The sequence below is a fragment of the Oncorhynchus mykiss genome, chromosome 5, assembly GCF_013265735.2.
Source record: "Oncorhynchus mykiss isolate Arlee chromosome 5, USDA_OmykA_1.1, whole genome shotgun sequence".
NCBI classification, from domain to species: domain Eukaryota; kingdom Metazoa; phylum Chordata; class Actinopteri; order Salmoniformes; family Salmonidae; genus Oncorhynchus; species Oncorhynchus mykiss.
This window is the reverse complement of record NC_048569.1, coordinates 44,811,078-44,829,196: the sequence shown is the minus strand read 5'-3', so window position 1 is coordinate 44,829,196 and position 18,119 is coordinate 44,811,078. Positions and strand designations below refer to the sequence as shown.

General features: G+C 43.7%; 1 protein-coding gene across 3 annotated transcripts in view; it reads left to right on the top strand.

The window, feature by feature from the left end:
- The window catches only part of arl15b (ADP-ribosylation factor-like 15b), a 73,304-nt gene that overhangs the window by 23,875 nt on the left and 31,310 nt on the right, over nucleotides 1–18,119 (top strand). For all 3 annotated transcript variants that reach the window (XM_021603075.2, XM_021603076.2, XM_036977639.1), the window contains 3 exons: nucleotides 8,380–8,524; nucleotides 8,815–8,874; nucleotides 15,081–15,289. In XM_021603075.2, the coding sequence (XP_021458750.1) occupies nucleotides 8,380–8,524; nucleotides 8,815–8,874; nucleotides 15,081–15,289 (414 nt within the window). The remainder of the gene's footprint in view (nucleotides 1–8,379; nucleotides 8,525–8,814; nucleotides 8,875–15,080; nucleotides 15,290–18,119) is intronic.

The following is an 18,119-nucleotide window of genomic DNA, read 5'->3' as shown; positions in this document are numbered from 1 at the left end:
TGAAATAATAAACTACACTGAACAAAAATATAAACACAACATGTAAAATGTTGGTCCCATGTTTCATGAGCTGAAATAAAACATCCCTGAAATGTTCTATACACACAAAAAGCTTATTTGTGCCGGGGACAATAAAAGGATGTGCAGTTTTGTCACAAAACTCAATGCCACAGATGTCTCAAGTTTTGAGGGAGCATGCAGTTGGCATGCTGACTGCAGGAATGTCCACCAGAGCTGTTGCCAGAGAATTGAATGTTCATTTCTCTACCATAAGCCGCCTCCATCGTTTTAGAGAATTTGGCAGTACGTTCAACCAGCCTCACATTCGCAGATCACATATGTAACTACGCCAGCCCAGGACCGGCTTATTCACCTGCGGGATGTTCTGAAACCAGCCAACCAGACAGCTCATGAAATTGTGGGTTTGCACAACTGAATCATTTCAGTTGAAACTGTCTCAGGGAAGCCCGTCTGCGTGCTCGCCGTCCTCACCAGGGTCTTAAACCTGACTGCAGTTTGGCATCGTAACCTGCTTCAGTGGGCAAATGCTCACCTTCAATGGCCAATGGCATGCTGGAGAAGTGTCCTCTTCACAGCTAAATCCCGGTTTCAACTGTACTGGGCAGATGGCAGACAGCGTGTATGGCGTCGTGTGGGCGAGCAGTTTGCTGATGTCAACGTTGTGAACAGAGTGCCCCATGGTGGCAGTGGGTTTATGGTATGGGCGAGCATAAGCTACAGACAAAGAACACAATTGCATTTTATCGATGGGAATTTGAATGGACAGAGATATCGTGATGAGGTCCTGAGGCCGGCCCATTGTCGTGCCATTCATTCACGGCCATCACCTCATGTTTCAGCATGATAATGCATTGTCCTGCATTGACGTATACGACAACACATTCCATTTCCCACCAATATCCAGCAACTTCGCACAGCCATTGAAGAGGAGTGGGACAACATTCCACAGGCCACAATCAACAGCCTGATCAACTTTAATGCGAAGGAGATGTGTCACGCTGCATGAGGCAAATGGTCACACCAGATACTGACTGGTTTTCTGATCCATGCCCCAACTTTTTGTTTGTAAAGATATCTGTGGCCAACATATGCATATCTGTACTCCCAGTCATGTGAAATTTAAATAAATAATCATACATACATACATACAGTGCCTTGCGAAAGTATTCGGCCCCCTTGAACTTTGCGACCTTTTGCCACATTTCAGGCTTCAAACATAAAGATATAAAACTGTATTTTTTTGTGAAGAATCAACAACAAGTGGGACACAATCATGAAGTGGAACAACATTTATTGGATATTTCAAACTTTTTTAACAAATCAAAAACTGAAAAATTGGGCGTGCAAAATTATTCAGCCCCCTTAAGTTAATACTTTGTAGCGCCACCTTTTGCTGCGATTACAGCTCTAAGTCGCTTGGGGTATGTCTCTATCAGTTTTGCACATCGAGAGACTGAAATTTTTTCCCATTCCTCCTTGCAAAACAGCTCGAGCGCAGTGAGGTTGGATGGAGAGCATTTGTGAACAGCAGTTTTCAGTTCTTTCCACAGATTCTCGATTGGATTCAGGTCTGGACTTTGACTTGGCCATTCTAACACCTGGATATGTTTATTTTTGAACCATTCCATTGTAGATTTTGCTTTATGTTTTGGATCATTGTCTTGTTGGAAGACAAATCTCCGTCCCAGTCTCAGGTCTTTTGCAGACTGCAGGTTTTCTTCCAGAATGGTCCTGTATTTGTCTCCATCCATCTTCCCATCAATTTGAAGCATCTTCCCTGTCCCTGCTGAAGAAAAGCAGGCCCAAACCATGATGCTGCCACCACCATGTTTGACAGTGGGGATGGTGTGTTCATCTGTGTTGCTTTTACGCCAAACATAACGTTTTGCATTGTTGCCAAAAAGTTCAATTTTGGTTTCATCTGACCAGAGCACCTTCTTCCACATGTTTGGTGTGTCTCTCAGGTGGCTTGTGGCAAACTTTAAACAACACTTTTTATGGATATCTTTAAGAAATGGCTTTCTTATTGCCACTCTTCCATAAAGGCCAGATTTGTGCAATATACGACTGATTGTTGTCCTATGGACAGAGTCTCCCACCTCAGCTGTAGATCTCTGCAGTTCATCCAGAGTGATCATGGGCCTCTTGGCTGCATCTCTGATCAGTCTTCTCCTTGTATGAGCTGAAAGTTTAGAGGGACGGCCAGGTCTTGGTAGATTTGCAGTGGTCTGATACTCCTTCCATTTCAATATTATCGATTGCACAGTGCTCCTTGAGATGTTTAAAGCTTGGGAAATCTTTTTGTATCCAAATCCGGCTTTAAACTTCTTCACAACAGTATCTCGGACCTGCCTGGTGTGTTCCTTGTTCTTCATGATGCTCTCTGCGCTTTTAACGGACCTCTGAGACTATCACAGTGCAGGTGCATTTATACGGAGACTTGATTACACACAGATGGATTGTATTTATCATCATTAGTCATTTAGGTCAACATTGGATCATTCAGAGATCCTCACTGAACTTCTGGAGAGAGTTTGCTGCACTGAAGGTAAAGGGGCTGAATAATTTTGCACGCCCAATTTTTCAGTTTTTGATTTGTTAAAAAAGTTTGAAATATCCAATAAATGTCATTCCACTTCATGATTGTGTCCCACTTGTTGTTGATTCTTCACAAAAAAATACAGTTTTATATCTTTATGTTTGAAGCCTGAAATGAGGCAAAAGGTCGCAAAGTTCAAGGGGGCCGAATACTTTCGCAAGGCACTGTACATACAGTTGAAGTCGGAAGTTTATATACACTTAAGTTGGAGTCAATAAAACACGTTTTTCAACCACTCCACATATTTCTTGTTAACAAACTGTAGTTTTGGCAAGTCAGTTAGGACATCTACTTTGTGCATGACACAAGTCATTTTTCCAACAATTATTTACAGACAGATTATTTCATTTATAATTCACTGTATCATAATTCCAGTGGGTTAGAAGTTTACATACACTAAGTTGACTGTGCCTTTAAATAGCTTGGGAAAGTCCAGAAAATTATGTCATGGCTTTAGAAGCTTCTGATAGGCTAATTGATGTCATTTGAGTCAATTGGAGGTGTACCTGTAGATGTATTTCAAGGCCTTCCTTCAAACTCAGTGCCTCTTTGCTTGAAGTCATGGGAAAATACAAATAAATCAAGCCAAGACCTCAGAAAAAAATGGTAAACCTCCACAAGTCTGGTTCATCCTTGGGAGCAATTTCCCAAACACCTGAAGGTACCATGTTCATCTGTACAAACAATAGTCCGCAAGAATAAACACCATGGGACCACACAGCCGTCATACCGCTCAGGAAGGAGACTCGTTCCTTGATGCGAAAAGAGCAAATCAATCCCAGAACAACAGCAAAGGACCTTGTGAAGATGCTGGAGGAAACAGGTACAAAAGTATCTATATCCACAGTAAAACGAGTCCTATATCGACATAACCTGAAAGTCCACTCAGCAAGGAAGAAGCCACTGCTCCAAAACCGCCATAAAAACACGCTCCAGCAGGTATATCTCTCTAGTCACCCCCAAAACCAATTCTTTCTTTGGCCGCTTCTCCTTCCAGTTCTCTGCTGCCAATGACTGGAACAAACTACAAAAATCTCTGAAACTGGAAACACAACTACCTCTTTCCCTACTGTATTTAATTTATTTATTTATTTTGCTCCTTTGCACCCCCATTATTTGTATTTCTACTTTGCACATTCTCCCATTGCAAATCTACCATTCCAGTGTTTTACTTGCTATATTGTATCTACTTTGCCACCATGGCCTTTTTGCCTTTACCTCCCTTATCTCACCTCATTTGCTCACATCGTATATAGACTTGTTTATACTGTATTATTGACTGTATGTTTGTTTTACTCCATGTGTAACTCTGTGTCGTTGTATGTGTCGAACTGCTTTGCTTTATCTTGGCCAGGTCGCAATTGTAAATGAGAACTTGTTCTCAACTTGCCTACCTGGTTAAATAAAGGTGAAATAAAATAAAAAATAAACATTTTAAAAAAGCCAGACTATGGTTTGCAACTGCACATGGGGACAAAGATCGTACTTTTTGGAGAAATGTCCTCTGGTCTGATGAAACAAAAATAGAACTGTTTGGCCATTATGACCATCATTATGTTTGGAGGAAAAAGGGGGAGGTTTGCAAGCCAAAGAACACCATCCCAACCGTGAAGCACAGGGGTGGCAGCATCATGTTGTGGGGGTGCTTTGCTGCAGGTGGGACTGGTGCACTTCACAAAATAGATGGCATCATGAGGCAGGATATTTGTGGCTATATTGATGCAACATCTCAAGACATCAGTCAGGAAGTTAAAGCTTGGTCGTAAATGCATCTTCCGAATGGACAGCAACCCAAGCATACTTCCAAAGTTGTGGCAAAATGGCTTAAGGACAACAACGTCAAGGTATTGGAGTGGCCATCACAAAGCCCTGACCTCAATCCTATAGAACATTTGTGGGCAGAACTGAAAAAGCATGCAAGTGAGCAAGGAGGCCTACAAACCTGACTCAGTTACACCAGCTCTGTCAGGAGAAATGGGTCAAAATTCACCCAACATATTGTGGGAAGCTTGTGGAAGGCTACCCAAAATGTTTGACCCAAGTTAAACAATTTAAATGCAATGCTACCTAATTGAGTGTATTTAAACTTCTGACCCACTGGGAATGTGATGAAAGAAATAAAAGCTGAAATAAATCATTCTCTCTACTATTATTTGGACATTTCACATTCTTAAAATAAAGTGGTGATCCTAAATGGCCTAAGACATGGAATTTTTTACAAGGATTAAAAGTCAGGAATTGTGAAAATTTGTTTAAATGTATTTGGCTAATCAACTGGGCCTAATGAAATTATTTAAATTGACTAATTTCCTTACAGTTCATATAACTCAGTAAAATATTTTAAATGGTTGCATTTACAGTGTCTTAGGAAAGTATTCAGACCCCTTGACTTTTTCCACATTTTGTTACGTTACAGCCTTATTCAAAATGTATTAAATAGTTTTATTATAACTTATATAACTTTATTATAAAATAACTCTCTTCACAATACCCCATAATGACAAAGCAAAATCAGGTTTTTAGAAATGTTTGCAAATGTATAAAAAAAACTATCACATTTACATAAGTACTCAGACCCTTTACTCAGTGCTTTCTTGTACTGTTGGCAGCGATTACAGCATTGAGTCTTCTTGTGTATGACGCTACAAGCTTGTCACACCTGTATTTGGGGAGTTTCTTCCATTTTTCTCTGCAGATCCTCTTAAGCTCTGTCAGGTTGAATGGGGAGCGTTTCTGCAAAGCTATTTTCTTCAGGTCTCCGGAGATTTTCGATCGGGCTCAAGTCTGGGCTCTGGCTGGTCCACTCAAGGATATTCAGAGACTTGTCTCGAAGCCACTCCTGTGTTGTCTTTGCTGTGTGCTTAGGGTCGTTATCCTGTTACGCTCTGGAGCAGGTTTTCATCAAGGATCTCTCTGTACTTTGCTCCGTTCATCTTTGCCTTGATCCTGACTAGTCTCCCAGTCCCTGCTGCTGAAAAACATCACCACAGCATGATTATTCCACCACCATGCTTCACCATAGGGATGGTGCCAGGTTTCCTCCAGACCTGACTCTTGGCATTCAGGCCAAAGAGTTCAATCTTGATTTCATCAGACCAGAGAATCTGGTTTCTCATGGTCTGGGAGTCTTTCGGTGACTTTTGGCAAACTCCAAGCGGGCTGTCATGTGCCTTTTTACTGAGGAGTGGCTTCTGTCTGGCCACTCTACCACAAAGGCCTGATTGGTGGAGTGCTGCAGAGATGGTTGTCCTGGAAGGTTCTCCCATCTCCACAGAGGAACTATAGGGCTCTGTCAGAATGACCATCAGGTTCTTGGTCACCTCCCTGACCTAGGCCCTTCTTCTCTCCCGATTGCTCAGTTTGGCCGGGCACCTAGCTCTAGGAAGAGTCTTGGTGGTTCCAAACATCTTCCATTTAAGAATGATGGAGGCCACTGTGTTCTTGGGGACCTTCAATGCTGCAGACATGTTTTGGTACCCTTCCCCAGATCTGTGCCTTGACACAATCCTGTCTCAGCGCTCTACGGACAGTTCCGACCTCATGCCTTGGTTTTTGCTCTGACATGCACTGTCAACTGCGGGACCTTATATAGACAGGCGTGTGCCTTTCCAAATCATGTCCAAACAATTGAATATACCACTGGTGGACTCCAATCACGTTGTAGAAACATCTCAAGGATGATCAATGGAAACAGGATGCACCTGAGCTCAATTTCGACTCTCATAGCAAAGGGTCTGAATATTTATGTAAATAAAAACCTGTTTTCGCTTTGTCATTATCGGGTGCTGCGTGTAGATTGTTGAGGAAAAACATGAATTTAATCCATGGTAGAATAAGGCTGTAACGTAACAAAATGTGGGAAAAGTCAAGGGGTCTAAATACTTTCCCGAAAGCACTGTACATTTTTGTTCAGTGTAATTCACAAGCTGAACATTTTATTTGGGGTAGTTGAGGATCATCATTCTTTAGTATTTCTGAAAATTGTATTATTTTCAACCTTTTGATTAGGTATATTTATGTATACTACATGAGCCTGCCATCTGTTTCAGATTTTTATTTTTTATTTTAGATATTCTATTCCAGACTGGTCCTGCCATAACCATATCTCATAATAGTGATGTGAGAGAATGAGCTTTTGGCCTTTCATCAATTAGATTTGCTCACCTCCTTCGCCCTCTCTCCTCCACTCTGACCTCTCTCGCCTCCTGAAAAAGTTCAAAGATAATCGAGGAGAGTTGATGTGAATGGAAATGCACTTGAAATGAAACGGTCGTTCTCCACTCGCGCATCATTAGCCAAATTTTACGTTTGCAAGTGCTCATAACGGGGACGACACTCTTCCATAAGCCTACTAACGAAATGACACACTCCTCAACCACTTATAGAGTTCCGGGTTATGGAGGAGAGAGGATGGAGGAGACCAGACAGAGAACGGTCTTTTACCCAAAAGAGAATCTCCCATATATTCAGTGTAGGTTGGCGCAGTTCCTACAATCACCACCAGAGCGCAGTCTCGTCCCTTGTAATGGTAGCCAACAGTTACGGAGCATTGATTACACTGTCCCTGTGTTGTTATCAGTTATATACTGATGTAGACTTTCAAAATCTCAGCCTGACCTACCTTTTAATCCTTTCCTGTATATGTTATGTTATGATACATTTTAAGTTGTTATTTCAGACTCTGGTAGACACGCAGGTCTGTAAGTGGGTATGTACCAGTGATGCACGTGCTTATCTGGTGCAGCATCTGTGCATCATGAAAGGTTTGCCTTGTCTTATCTCGTAGCACAAAAAGGAGGTCAGTGGGGCTGCCATTTTTTACAGAGCAGAGCATGCTTCTGGTTTGGGTTTCTGTGTTTGACCTGCGTTGTCTGCTGAGAGACCCTGCGGAGAGTCCACAGTAAATCTACAGAGTCTGACCCGTGTCATGTCCTTTATCAGCACCCAGAGAAAGGCGAGGGACCTGGGATCTGTTTATACTGAACAAACCGGAGACAGGAGGCCGATTTGCTTGTTGTGTAGGAAGAAACATGACATCACCTCTATCGGGGCCCTTACTGTCCCTGTGTATGCTCTGTGCGCGTGCGTGCGTGAGACCGTGGCCAGCGTCCCTGGCTTCTATTTCAATAGGAGGCCCCCCTTTCTCTTTGATCTTCCGTGTTGACGGAGTAGCAGTCCCTCAGTCCCTTGACCATGTTGCATACCACATCTTGAGGTTTACTTCACTCACAACATCCTGGGCCCCTACACAAGTATCAATGTGTCCACTCTTACTATGCACAGGGTGCCTGTAGTGTGCATTCTATAGGCTATATACGACTCCAAGGTTCCTTATATCACAGTGGTTATGTGAGTTCAAAGGACATGTCGTGTGGCTGAGCACATCTCAATTGAAATGAAAGCGGAGAGAGAGAGCGAGAGGACACAATGTTTTTTCCTCTCCAAATCTTACAGTATCTTTGGCTGGAAACAGATGGCGTTAACAGATGTGATCCTGCCCGGCGTCTCCAGAGTGGCGAGTGGCGTGCTCAGTGACAGAGCAGACGTCAGTAGTGTCACAGAGTCGATCAGTGGGTGACGTGGGTGCCGTGTCCAAACGCCAAAACACGGACTCGCTGTGCACTAGCGCTGGCCCATCACACCTCTCACGACTGTCCTCTGACTCTGTGTCCCTTCTCTCCGCCCCTCTTCTCCCCCGCTCTCAATCACCTCTTTTCTCTCTTTCTCTCTCTCCGTCCCCCTCTCCCTCCTGCCTCCAGTGTTTCAGGACACTGTGCTGTAAAGGACAGCCCCCTCCCAGACCAGAGTATGACCTGGTGTGTATTGGACTCACAGGCTCTGGGAAGACCAGCCTACTGTCAAGACTCTGCAGTGAAGCCACAGACAACATTGGGCCAACCACGGGTGAGGTTCGACTCCACCTGATGAAATCACAGTCCAAATGCTCCTTGTACAGTTCTCTTTACTCTGCATAAAGTTTTTTTTTGCAGTAGAGCAGTCAAGTATCCTATGCATTGAATCAATTTAGTGTCAGTAGTTAAGTGGTGAGCTTTCGGGACCTATTCCCTACCTGCAGAAAAGAGCACAATATGAGTATTTTCCAGCACTTATACATGTACTTTCTCTTGCCTCTTTTTAAACAATGTCTGCCACGTCTTCCTGTGTGAAGCTTTACATTTAATTCTCCTTTCTAGGTTTCAGTATCAAAGCTGTTCCATTCCAGAATGCCATTCTGAACGTGAAAGAGCTCGGAGGTATTTATTTTCACCTATTTTCCATTATGATGTGAACACAATGTTCCCGTTGTCAGGGTACTCAAGTTTTGTAGTTCAGTGGGCAAAACATTTTTTTTTTGCACTTATTGAGTCTTCTTATTGGACAAGTGTCAATGGGACTTCCTCCGTTTCACAAAAAGTTGACTCCCATTCCGTGCCAACTGAACATGACCCTAGCTGTGCACAGTCCAAGAATATCTGCAAAATCTAAACATATAGGAAACCCTAAAGGTCCTAAAACAATGTTAAGGAACTTTTCCTTTGCTAGCTAAATGTTAGAATCCCCTAAGATAGTAAATGTTATTGAGGCCTCGAATGACACACATCCTCTGTGAAGATGAGTCATAGTTATCTCTCAACTGATGATCTTTGCATCAGAAAGCAACGTGTCAGACAGACAACACGCAAATGAAGTAGCTAACACATCCCCTCAAATGTCACTCGCCCGCTGGGCGTGCAACTGTGTGTCAGAGAGGCAGTAATGCGTAAGTCCTTTCTGTGATGTGGGTGGGGTGAGGGGGGGGGGGGGGGGGGGGGGGGGGGCTGTATGACATCATTGGTGTGGACAGGGACTCTCCCTTATTTCCAGACAGGGATCACCTAGCTGCTGGTCTCTGAAACTGTGTCCCAAATGGCACCCTATTCCTTATTTAGGGCACTACTTTTGACCAGGACCCATAGGGCTCTGGTGGACCATATAGGGGGATAGGGTGCCATTTTGGGATGCACCCTGAAGTTGGGAACATTCAGCCTCTCATCCTACAGTTAGAAGCTGGAGACACACACCCCAAAATGTTGACAAGGTGCAGAGTAACAGTCCGTAAATCTGGGGGGGAAAAAAACAATGATCGCCGCACCCTCTAATCAGTTTAATGTATTAGGCTTACTCCCTTATTCTTTAGGGACCAAACCAAGGTTTCGAAGAAAGCATTTGTGTGCTGAAATGTTAAGGACACACCATAACGAACGCCGGGCCTTGCGCAATAGATCACCTGCTGGGCGTCGACGAATGGTGGTAATTCAACATGTAGAATTGTCGGTAAATGAACAGAAAATGATGGCCGATGATGTTGTTAGATAGAATGGCCACCCGGCACCCGCTGCTTTTAGCAGTGGGTTTCACTCTCTATCTCCATGACTGTAGTCTTGTCTGTCTGCTACGGGTTTTAGTGTTGTTGGTTCGTCTGCCCCCTGGCTGGGATGTTTTTGGTTTGTCTCTCTGTGTGTGTGTGTGTGTGTGTGTGTGTGTGTGTATTTATTTATGAGAGATGAGATGGGAGTTCAAAGCCAGTTTCCCATCAATGGGATGGTGACACCATACTGTGTGTGTGTGTGATTCCTCTGTCCGCCTGTCTGTCTGTAGCTAGGTTTCCATCCAATTGGTAACAGATTTTCATGGGATAGGTTCTTTAAAAAAATCTGTATACAAAATATATGCACATTTTCCCACAAGGTATGTTTCCATGAAAATGACTTGTTGAGAATAAAATGAATTCTGTGCGTGACGATTTAGTGTATATATAAGCACTTTTGCACTTAGTTTCAGTGCTCGTTTGCAATTTCAACCTGTTATAGTTGGCAGCACTTTTTTTCCAGCGCCAGGATTGGTAATTTACCTGTCTTATATGAGCTCGCTTGCGCCTAGGTTATTCAAAGATCACGTTTGGGAGCAAGAAAACATTGAGAGGACATCTACTTTAAAAAACAACATCATCTATGTAGGCTACTGTATGTTATTTTAGCCAGCTCTTATTGTTATTTTGGATGTGTGTTAAAAACCCCTCTGTGTACAGTAGGCCATATGCCCATCATGAAATCGGCGATGCGATAATCCTGTGACGTTCCTAAATGTAACATATCAGCTGGTGACTCCAAGTTTACTTCGACGTGATGCTATTAGGTCAATATTTACACCCAAATACATTTAGTTTATTTATGCCGTATAATCTATTTCGCTGACTTTTTTGTTGTTGTTGATGTTGCCCACCTTGTCGAGCATATTAATATGCGCCATCGCTCCTCCCATCTTTCCCCACGATGCTTTGGAGGAGTGACAAGGGGGGGGGGCCTTCCCACTGGGCAACACACTGGTTGACTCAATGTTGTTTCTACGTCATTTCAATTAAATTAAAAACGAAAACGAACGTGGAATGAGATGTTGAATTGACGTCTGTGCCCAGTGGGTTGGACCTTCGGCAATAAGGTTGAGAACAAGGTGAGGAACTAGAATGTGAGGAATCGTTGAAAGATGGAATTGAGTTCGAGCCCGTCTACCTGGTCGGTTGGCAGATCGCTCTGGGAAGATGCTCTGAATGCCTAGATGCTCCGGTTTAGAGTAGACCAGTGTGTAGCAGTCAGTCAGTTAGTGTGTAGCCCAGGCATCTGAAACCACTTATCGCACACTCTTTATTTTCCTCAGAAACCAAGCATGATGTAATGCCATTTTGTGGAAAGTGTGGTTTCTGTTACTGTCACACGTGATTGTAACACAATATGTTTTCTGGTAAACTGGCTTGTGGTCATGTTTTTGTTACACTAAAGCTACATCTAAGTAGAGAGTGAGATAAACACAATAGCCAATAACCTACATTGTTACAGGAATGACTGGAGACTTGTTGCTATAATAGTCTGTAAAACATCACTCAGCAGGATGACGTTTGAACATTGGTTTCGATATTCATCCCCAGATTCATGTTGTAAATTCCTCAAAAGCCTCGGAGCACAACCACCGAAGTCGCTTTTGGTTTTTGTAGCTAGAACCAGGAGGAGGCAGAATTGAACAGGCCGGGCCACAATAGTGATGGATAGCCTAGCTCTTATGCTTGGCAGATTTTTCAGCATCTGTTCTTGAGCAATACATTAGTCCTTGATAATATGGCCTGGTTGAGACTTAACTTCCTTCCTTCCTCCCCTCTAACCTGCATCCCCCTCACACAATTATTGGAGGTGTTTTGAAACGTAATAGTCAATCTGTAAGCTGTTTCAGCTCATAATACTACTGCCATGCAATATTACTTAATTTTAGAGCAGGCATATTGGTCAAGTGTTTGGGGGTAGAGTTGTTCATGGATTCCCACAGGGTCGTAGTAGGCTAATCGCCTGTAAACACTTGTAACGAGGGGCGGCGTTTCACCGTAAAATAGCCAGGTCGTGTTCATTAGGGCCCTTTTGTACGAAATGTTTCAATGTGGTTTGCAATGGAAAACGAAAACAAGCCCAGGTAGTCCCTCCCTGTTTCAGAAATGTTTCCTCCATTTGATGCCCTAAGGACTGCCACAGAGATGAGGAACCTTTTTTACTAGCGATGATGGTGGGCGTGGTCAAATTGCAGTCAGGTCCACTTTTACTATAGCCCCAAAGATGGAAGAGTTAAACCATGGCTTCCTCTTTAGATTTCAGAAAAAAAATAAGTGGTTGTTTTTCCAGCCACACTCAGGGAGAGTAATTTAACTGACACAACTGACCCTTTTCCTATGGGTTTCTGGTTCTATTCCACCACTCTGTCACTCACGCTAACCAAAGCCATGCCCTGCCTTGTGAGCCTTGGTGGCCACATTTTTGTACCCCCAAATTGCTGTGCAGAAAAGGAACCATATGTTCATTGTAAAAGAAGAAGGTTCATTTGAACTGTGCTGTAGAGTGGCCAGCATAGGAAACTGCTTTAATGTGCTCTCTGAGTTGTTTCTGCTTTAAAGAGAATCTTGGGAAGCCTCCCAACTGGCACACTATTCCATTTAGAGTGCACTACTTTTGACCAGGCCCCTGTTGGGCGCTGGTCAAAAGTAGTGCACTATAAAGGGAATAGGTTGTCATTGGGCCACAGATTTTGTGTGTTGAACACACTTCATTTAGACAGACATGTCGTTTTCCCCACCGGGCCCCCCCAGCGCAGTGCAGAAGGCTAAAAGTTGGCATGCAGTCCTGAAGTCTGAAGAATATATAATGCAATATCCGCAAAGATTTTATGAAAGGAGGGTGGAAGCATTTGCAAAATGCACTCCAGACGTGCTCCGATTTTGAAACGATGTTGAAATTCGATGCATTTTTACCCTTTCTTGCTGGAGGTCTCCATTACTCATAGGTATTTATTTGTACCCTTTCTTGCTGGAGGTCTCCATTACTCATAGGTATTTATTTGTACCCTTTCTTGCTGGAGGTCTCCATTACTCATAGGTATTTATTTGTACCCTTTCTTGCTGGAGGTCTCCATTACTCATAGGTATTCATTTTTACCCTTTCTTGCTGGAGGTCTCCATTACTCATAGATATTCATTTTTACCTTTTCTTGCTGGAGGTCTCCATTACTCATAGGTATTCATTTGTACCCTTTCTTGCTGGAGGTCTCCATTACTCATAGGTATTCATTTTTATTTGCCAGATTATCAACGTACAATTGAATTAGGTGGAATGATCCTCTGGAGGTTGAGGTTGAAAAGCCAGTTTAGTTGCAGAAAAATGTGACAGGCACAAAAATAAAACATTTGAATCATTTTTGACAAGTGTGTTAACTTTGATAGGAATGCTGCAGCCAGAGCCAATATTGTGTGTGTGCAGTGCTGTGCTTTCAGAAAGTGTTCAGACCCCTTGACTTTTCCCACATTTTGGATACACTACAGCCTTATTCTACAATGGATTACATTTTATGTTTTTCCTCAACAATCTACACACAACACCCCATAATGACAAAGCGAAAACAGGTTTTTATTTGCACAAGTATTCAGACCCTTTGCTATGAGACTCCAAATTAAGATCAGGTGCATCCTGTTTCCATTGATCATCCTTGAGATGTTTCTACAACTTGGAGTCCACCTGTGGTAAATTTAATTGATTGGACATGATTTGGAAAGGCACACGCCTGTCCATATAAGGTCCCACAGTTGACAGTGCATGTCAGAGCAAAAACCAAGCCATGAGGTGGAAGGAATTGTCTGTCGAGCTCTGAGACAGGATTGTGTCGAGGCACAGATCTGGGGAAGGATACCAAAAAGTGTCTGCAGCATTGAAGGTTCCCAAGAACACAGTGGCCATCATTCTTAAATGGAAGAAGTTTGGAACCACCAAGAATCTTCCTAGAGCTGGACTCCCGGCCAAACTGAGCAATCAGAGAAGAAGGGCCTTGATCAGGGAGGTGACCGAGAACGCAATGATCACTGATAGTGCTCCAGAGTTCGTCTGTGGAGATGGGAGAACCTTACAGAAGGACAACCATCTCTGCAGCACTCCACCAATCAGGCCTTTATGTTAGAGTGGCTATACGGAAGCCACTCCTCAGTATAAGGCACATGACAACCCGCTTGGAGTTTGCCAAAAAGCACCTAGACTCTCAGACCATGAGAAACAAGATTCTCTGGACTGATGAAACCAAGATTGAAGTCTTTGGCCTGAATGCCAAGCATCACATCTGGAGGAAACCTGGCACCATCTCTACAGTGAAGCATGGTGGTGGCAGCATCATGCTGTGGGGATGTTTTTCAGCGGCAGGGACTGGGAGACTAGTCAGGATTGAGGCAAAGATGAACGTAGCAAAGTACGAAGAGATCCTTGATGAAAACCTGCTCCAGAGTGCTCAGGACCTCAGACTGTAGTGAAGCTCCCCATCCAACCTGACAGAGCTTGAGAGGATCTACAGAGAATAATATAGATGTGCCAAGTTTGTAGCGTCATACCCAAGAAGACTCGAGGCTGTAATAACTGCCAAAGGTGCTTCAAAAAAGTACTGTGTTAAGGGTCTGAATACTTATGTCATTTTTATTATAATTGTTTTTTTTTGCAAAAATGTCTAAACCTGCTTTTGCTTTGTCATTATGAGGTATTGTGTGTAGATTGATGAGGGGGGGGGACAAATTAATACATTTATCTTAAGGCTTTAACATAAAATGTGGAAAAAGTTAAGGGGTCTGAAACTTTTCCGAATGCACTGTAAATACAGCGTATATGTGTGCGTGTTGGTATAGTTTGTATAGGGGGCCTGTATCGATTTTTGAAGGGGCTGATTAAATTAAGAGATACTTGAACTGGTACTGTGTGTGTGCCTTACTGTCCATGTGTGCGTCGCCAGGAGTGGACTCCATTTACAAGTACTGTGCTGGTACTAACTGTGTGTGTGTGTGTGTACGTGTGCCTGCATTGCTGTGTGTCTATGTGTACATGTCTGTGTCTGACTGCCTGTTCGCCGCTGTCTCCAGGAGCGGACTCGATAAAGAAGTACTGGTCGCGGTACTACCAGGGTTCCCAGGGGGTGGTGTTTGTCCTGGACAGCGCCTCCACAGACGAGGATCTGGAGATGGCCCGAACTGAGCTTCACTCTGCCCTGCAGCACCCCCAGCTCTGTACCCTGCCTTTCCTCATACTGGCCAACCACCAGGACAAACCAGCTGCTCGCACCACACAAGAGGTAGGCCGAACGCGCACACCGGTGCACACTCACACACACCTGCTACACGCTCTGAACAGGAGGAAACAACCAATGATGCATATCAACGCTATAGATTATGGTATAATATATATTTAGTAGAATATGTACACTGAGTGGACAAAGCATTAGGAACACCTTCCTAATATTGAGTTGCACCCCCATGTGCACTCAGAACAGCCTCAATTAGTTGGGGAATGGACTCTACAAGGTGTTGAAAGTGTTCCACAGGGACGCTGGCCCATGTTGACTCCAATGCTTCCCACAGCTGTGTCAAGTTGGGTGGTGGACCATTCTTGAAAAACCCAGCAGCGATGCAGTTCTTGACACACTTTAACAGGTGTGCCTGGCACTTACTACCATACCCCGTTCAAAGGCACTTAAATCTTTTGTCTTGCTCATTCTCCCCGTGAATGGCACACATACACAATCAATGACTCATTTGTCTCAAGGCTTAAAAATCCTTCTTTAACCTGTCTCCTCCCCTTCACCTACACTAATTGAAGTCGATTTAACACGTGACATCAATAAGGGGTCATAGCTTTCACCTGGATTCGCCTGGTCAGTCTATGTCATGGACACTCAGTGTATATCTATGGTAACGATAGACTAGCTACCCATCCAGGGGGTGTACTTGTACATCAAGCTGCCTCAGGGTACAGGGATGTTCTGGTCCAGACAAGGCAACTTATGGCAACACTGACATACAAACTAACACCAACCCTGGACCTGGTGACTCAGCTTCACACTCAAGTAGATCAATTATGGTAACATAACACTTAGACAGTGGGCTTTTTACGCACCTCTTTTTGCACATTTTGAATTCAAACAGACGACGAACACTAAAAACCATACCTAGCAGGCATAATTTGGCACATTACGCTCAGGTAAAGACGTCTTCCCCATACAACCAGTATACGACCTGCCAACGGAGTCATGAAAGACATTGTAATGATGTCACTCTAACCAGTTATAGATGCTGGTTATAGGCCAGTAGACACCATTATAGAGTTCTAACTTACAGAGCCTTGCAAAAGTATTCAGGCCCCTTGGATTTCTTCACGTTATAAAGTCAGCAAAAAAAAGAAAAGTCCCCTTTTCAGGACCCTGTCTTTCAAAGATAATTTGTAAAAATCCAGATAACTTTTCATTGTAAAGGGTTTAAATACTGTTTCCCATGCTTGTTCAATGAACCATAAACAATTCATCAACATACACCAGTGGAACAGTGGAACAGTCGTTAAGACACTAACAGATTACAGACGGTAGGAAATTAAGGTCAGAGTTATGAAATCTTAGGATACTAAAGAGGCCTTTCTACTGACTCTGGAAAAACACCAAAAGAAAGATGCCCAGGGTCCCAGCTCATCTGCGAGGCATGCTGCAAGGAGGCACGAGGACTGCAGATGTTGCCAGGGCAATAAATTACAATGTCCGTACTGTGAGACGCCTAAGACAGCGCTACAGGGAGACAGGACGGACAGCTGATCGTCCTCGCAGTGGCAGACCACGTGTAACAACACCTGCACAGGATCGGTACATCCGAACATCACACCTGTGGGACAGGTACAGGATGGCAACAACAACTGCCCGAGTTACACCAGGAATGCACAATCCCTCCATCAGTGCTCAGACTGTCTTCAATAGGCTGAGAGAGGCTGGACTGAGGGCTTGTAGGCCTGTTGTAAGGCAGGTCCTCACCAGACATCACCGGCAACAATGTCGCCAATGGGCACGAACCCACCGTCGCTGGACCAGACAGGACTGGCAAAAAGTGCTCTTCACTGATGAGTCGCGGTTTTGTCTCACCAGGGGTGATGGTCGGATTCACGTTTATCGTCGAAGGAATGAGCGTTACACCGAGGCCTGTACTCTGGAGCGGTGTCGAGGTGGAGGTTCCGTCATGGTCTAGGGCGGTGTGTCACAGCATCATCGGACTGAGCTTGTTGTCATTGCATGCAATCTCAACACTGTGCATTACAGGGAAGACATCCTCCTCCCTCATATGGTACCCTTCCTGCAGGCTCCTCCTGACATGACCCTCCAGCATGACAATGCCACCAGCCATACAGTGCTCGTTCTGTGTGTGATTTCCTGCAAGACAGGAATGTCAGTGTTCTGTCATGGCCAGTGAAGAGCCCGGATCTCAATATCTTTGAGCACGTCTGGAACCTGTTGAATCAGAGGGTGAGGGCTAGGGCCAATCCCCCCAGAAATGTCCAAAAACTTGCAGGTGCCTTGGTGGAAGAGTGGGGTAACATCTCACAGCAAGAACTGGCAAATCTGTTGCAGTCCATGAGGCGGAGATGCACTGCAGTACTTAATGCAGCTGGTGGCCACACCAGATACTGACTGTTACTTTTGATTTTGACCCTCCTTTGTTCAGGGACACATTATTCCATTTGCGTTAGTCACATGTCTATGGAACTTGTTCAGTTTATGTCTCAGTTGTTGAATCTTGTTATGTTACAAATATTTACCCATGTTAGGTTTGCTGAAAATTAACGCAGTTGACAGTTAGAGGACGTTTCTTTTTTTTGCTGAGTTTGTGTTACAAAGTGGTATTAAAATTGATTAGTCTTTTTTTTTTCAACAATCTATACAAAATACTTTTAAAATATATATATAGTCATTGCATAAGTATTAAGCACCCTTTGTTTAGGCAAGCCTAAATTAATTCAGGTGTAAAATTTGGCTAAATAAGTTACTATGAGTTACTATTTTAAAACAGTTACAGCGTTCAATGGCTGTGATGGGAGACAACTGAGGATGGATCAACAACATTGTAGAGACTCCACAATAATGACCTAAA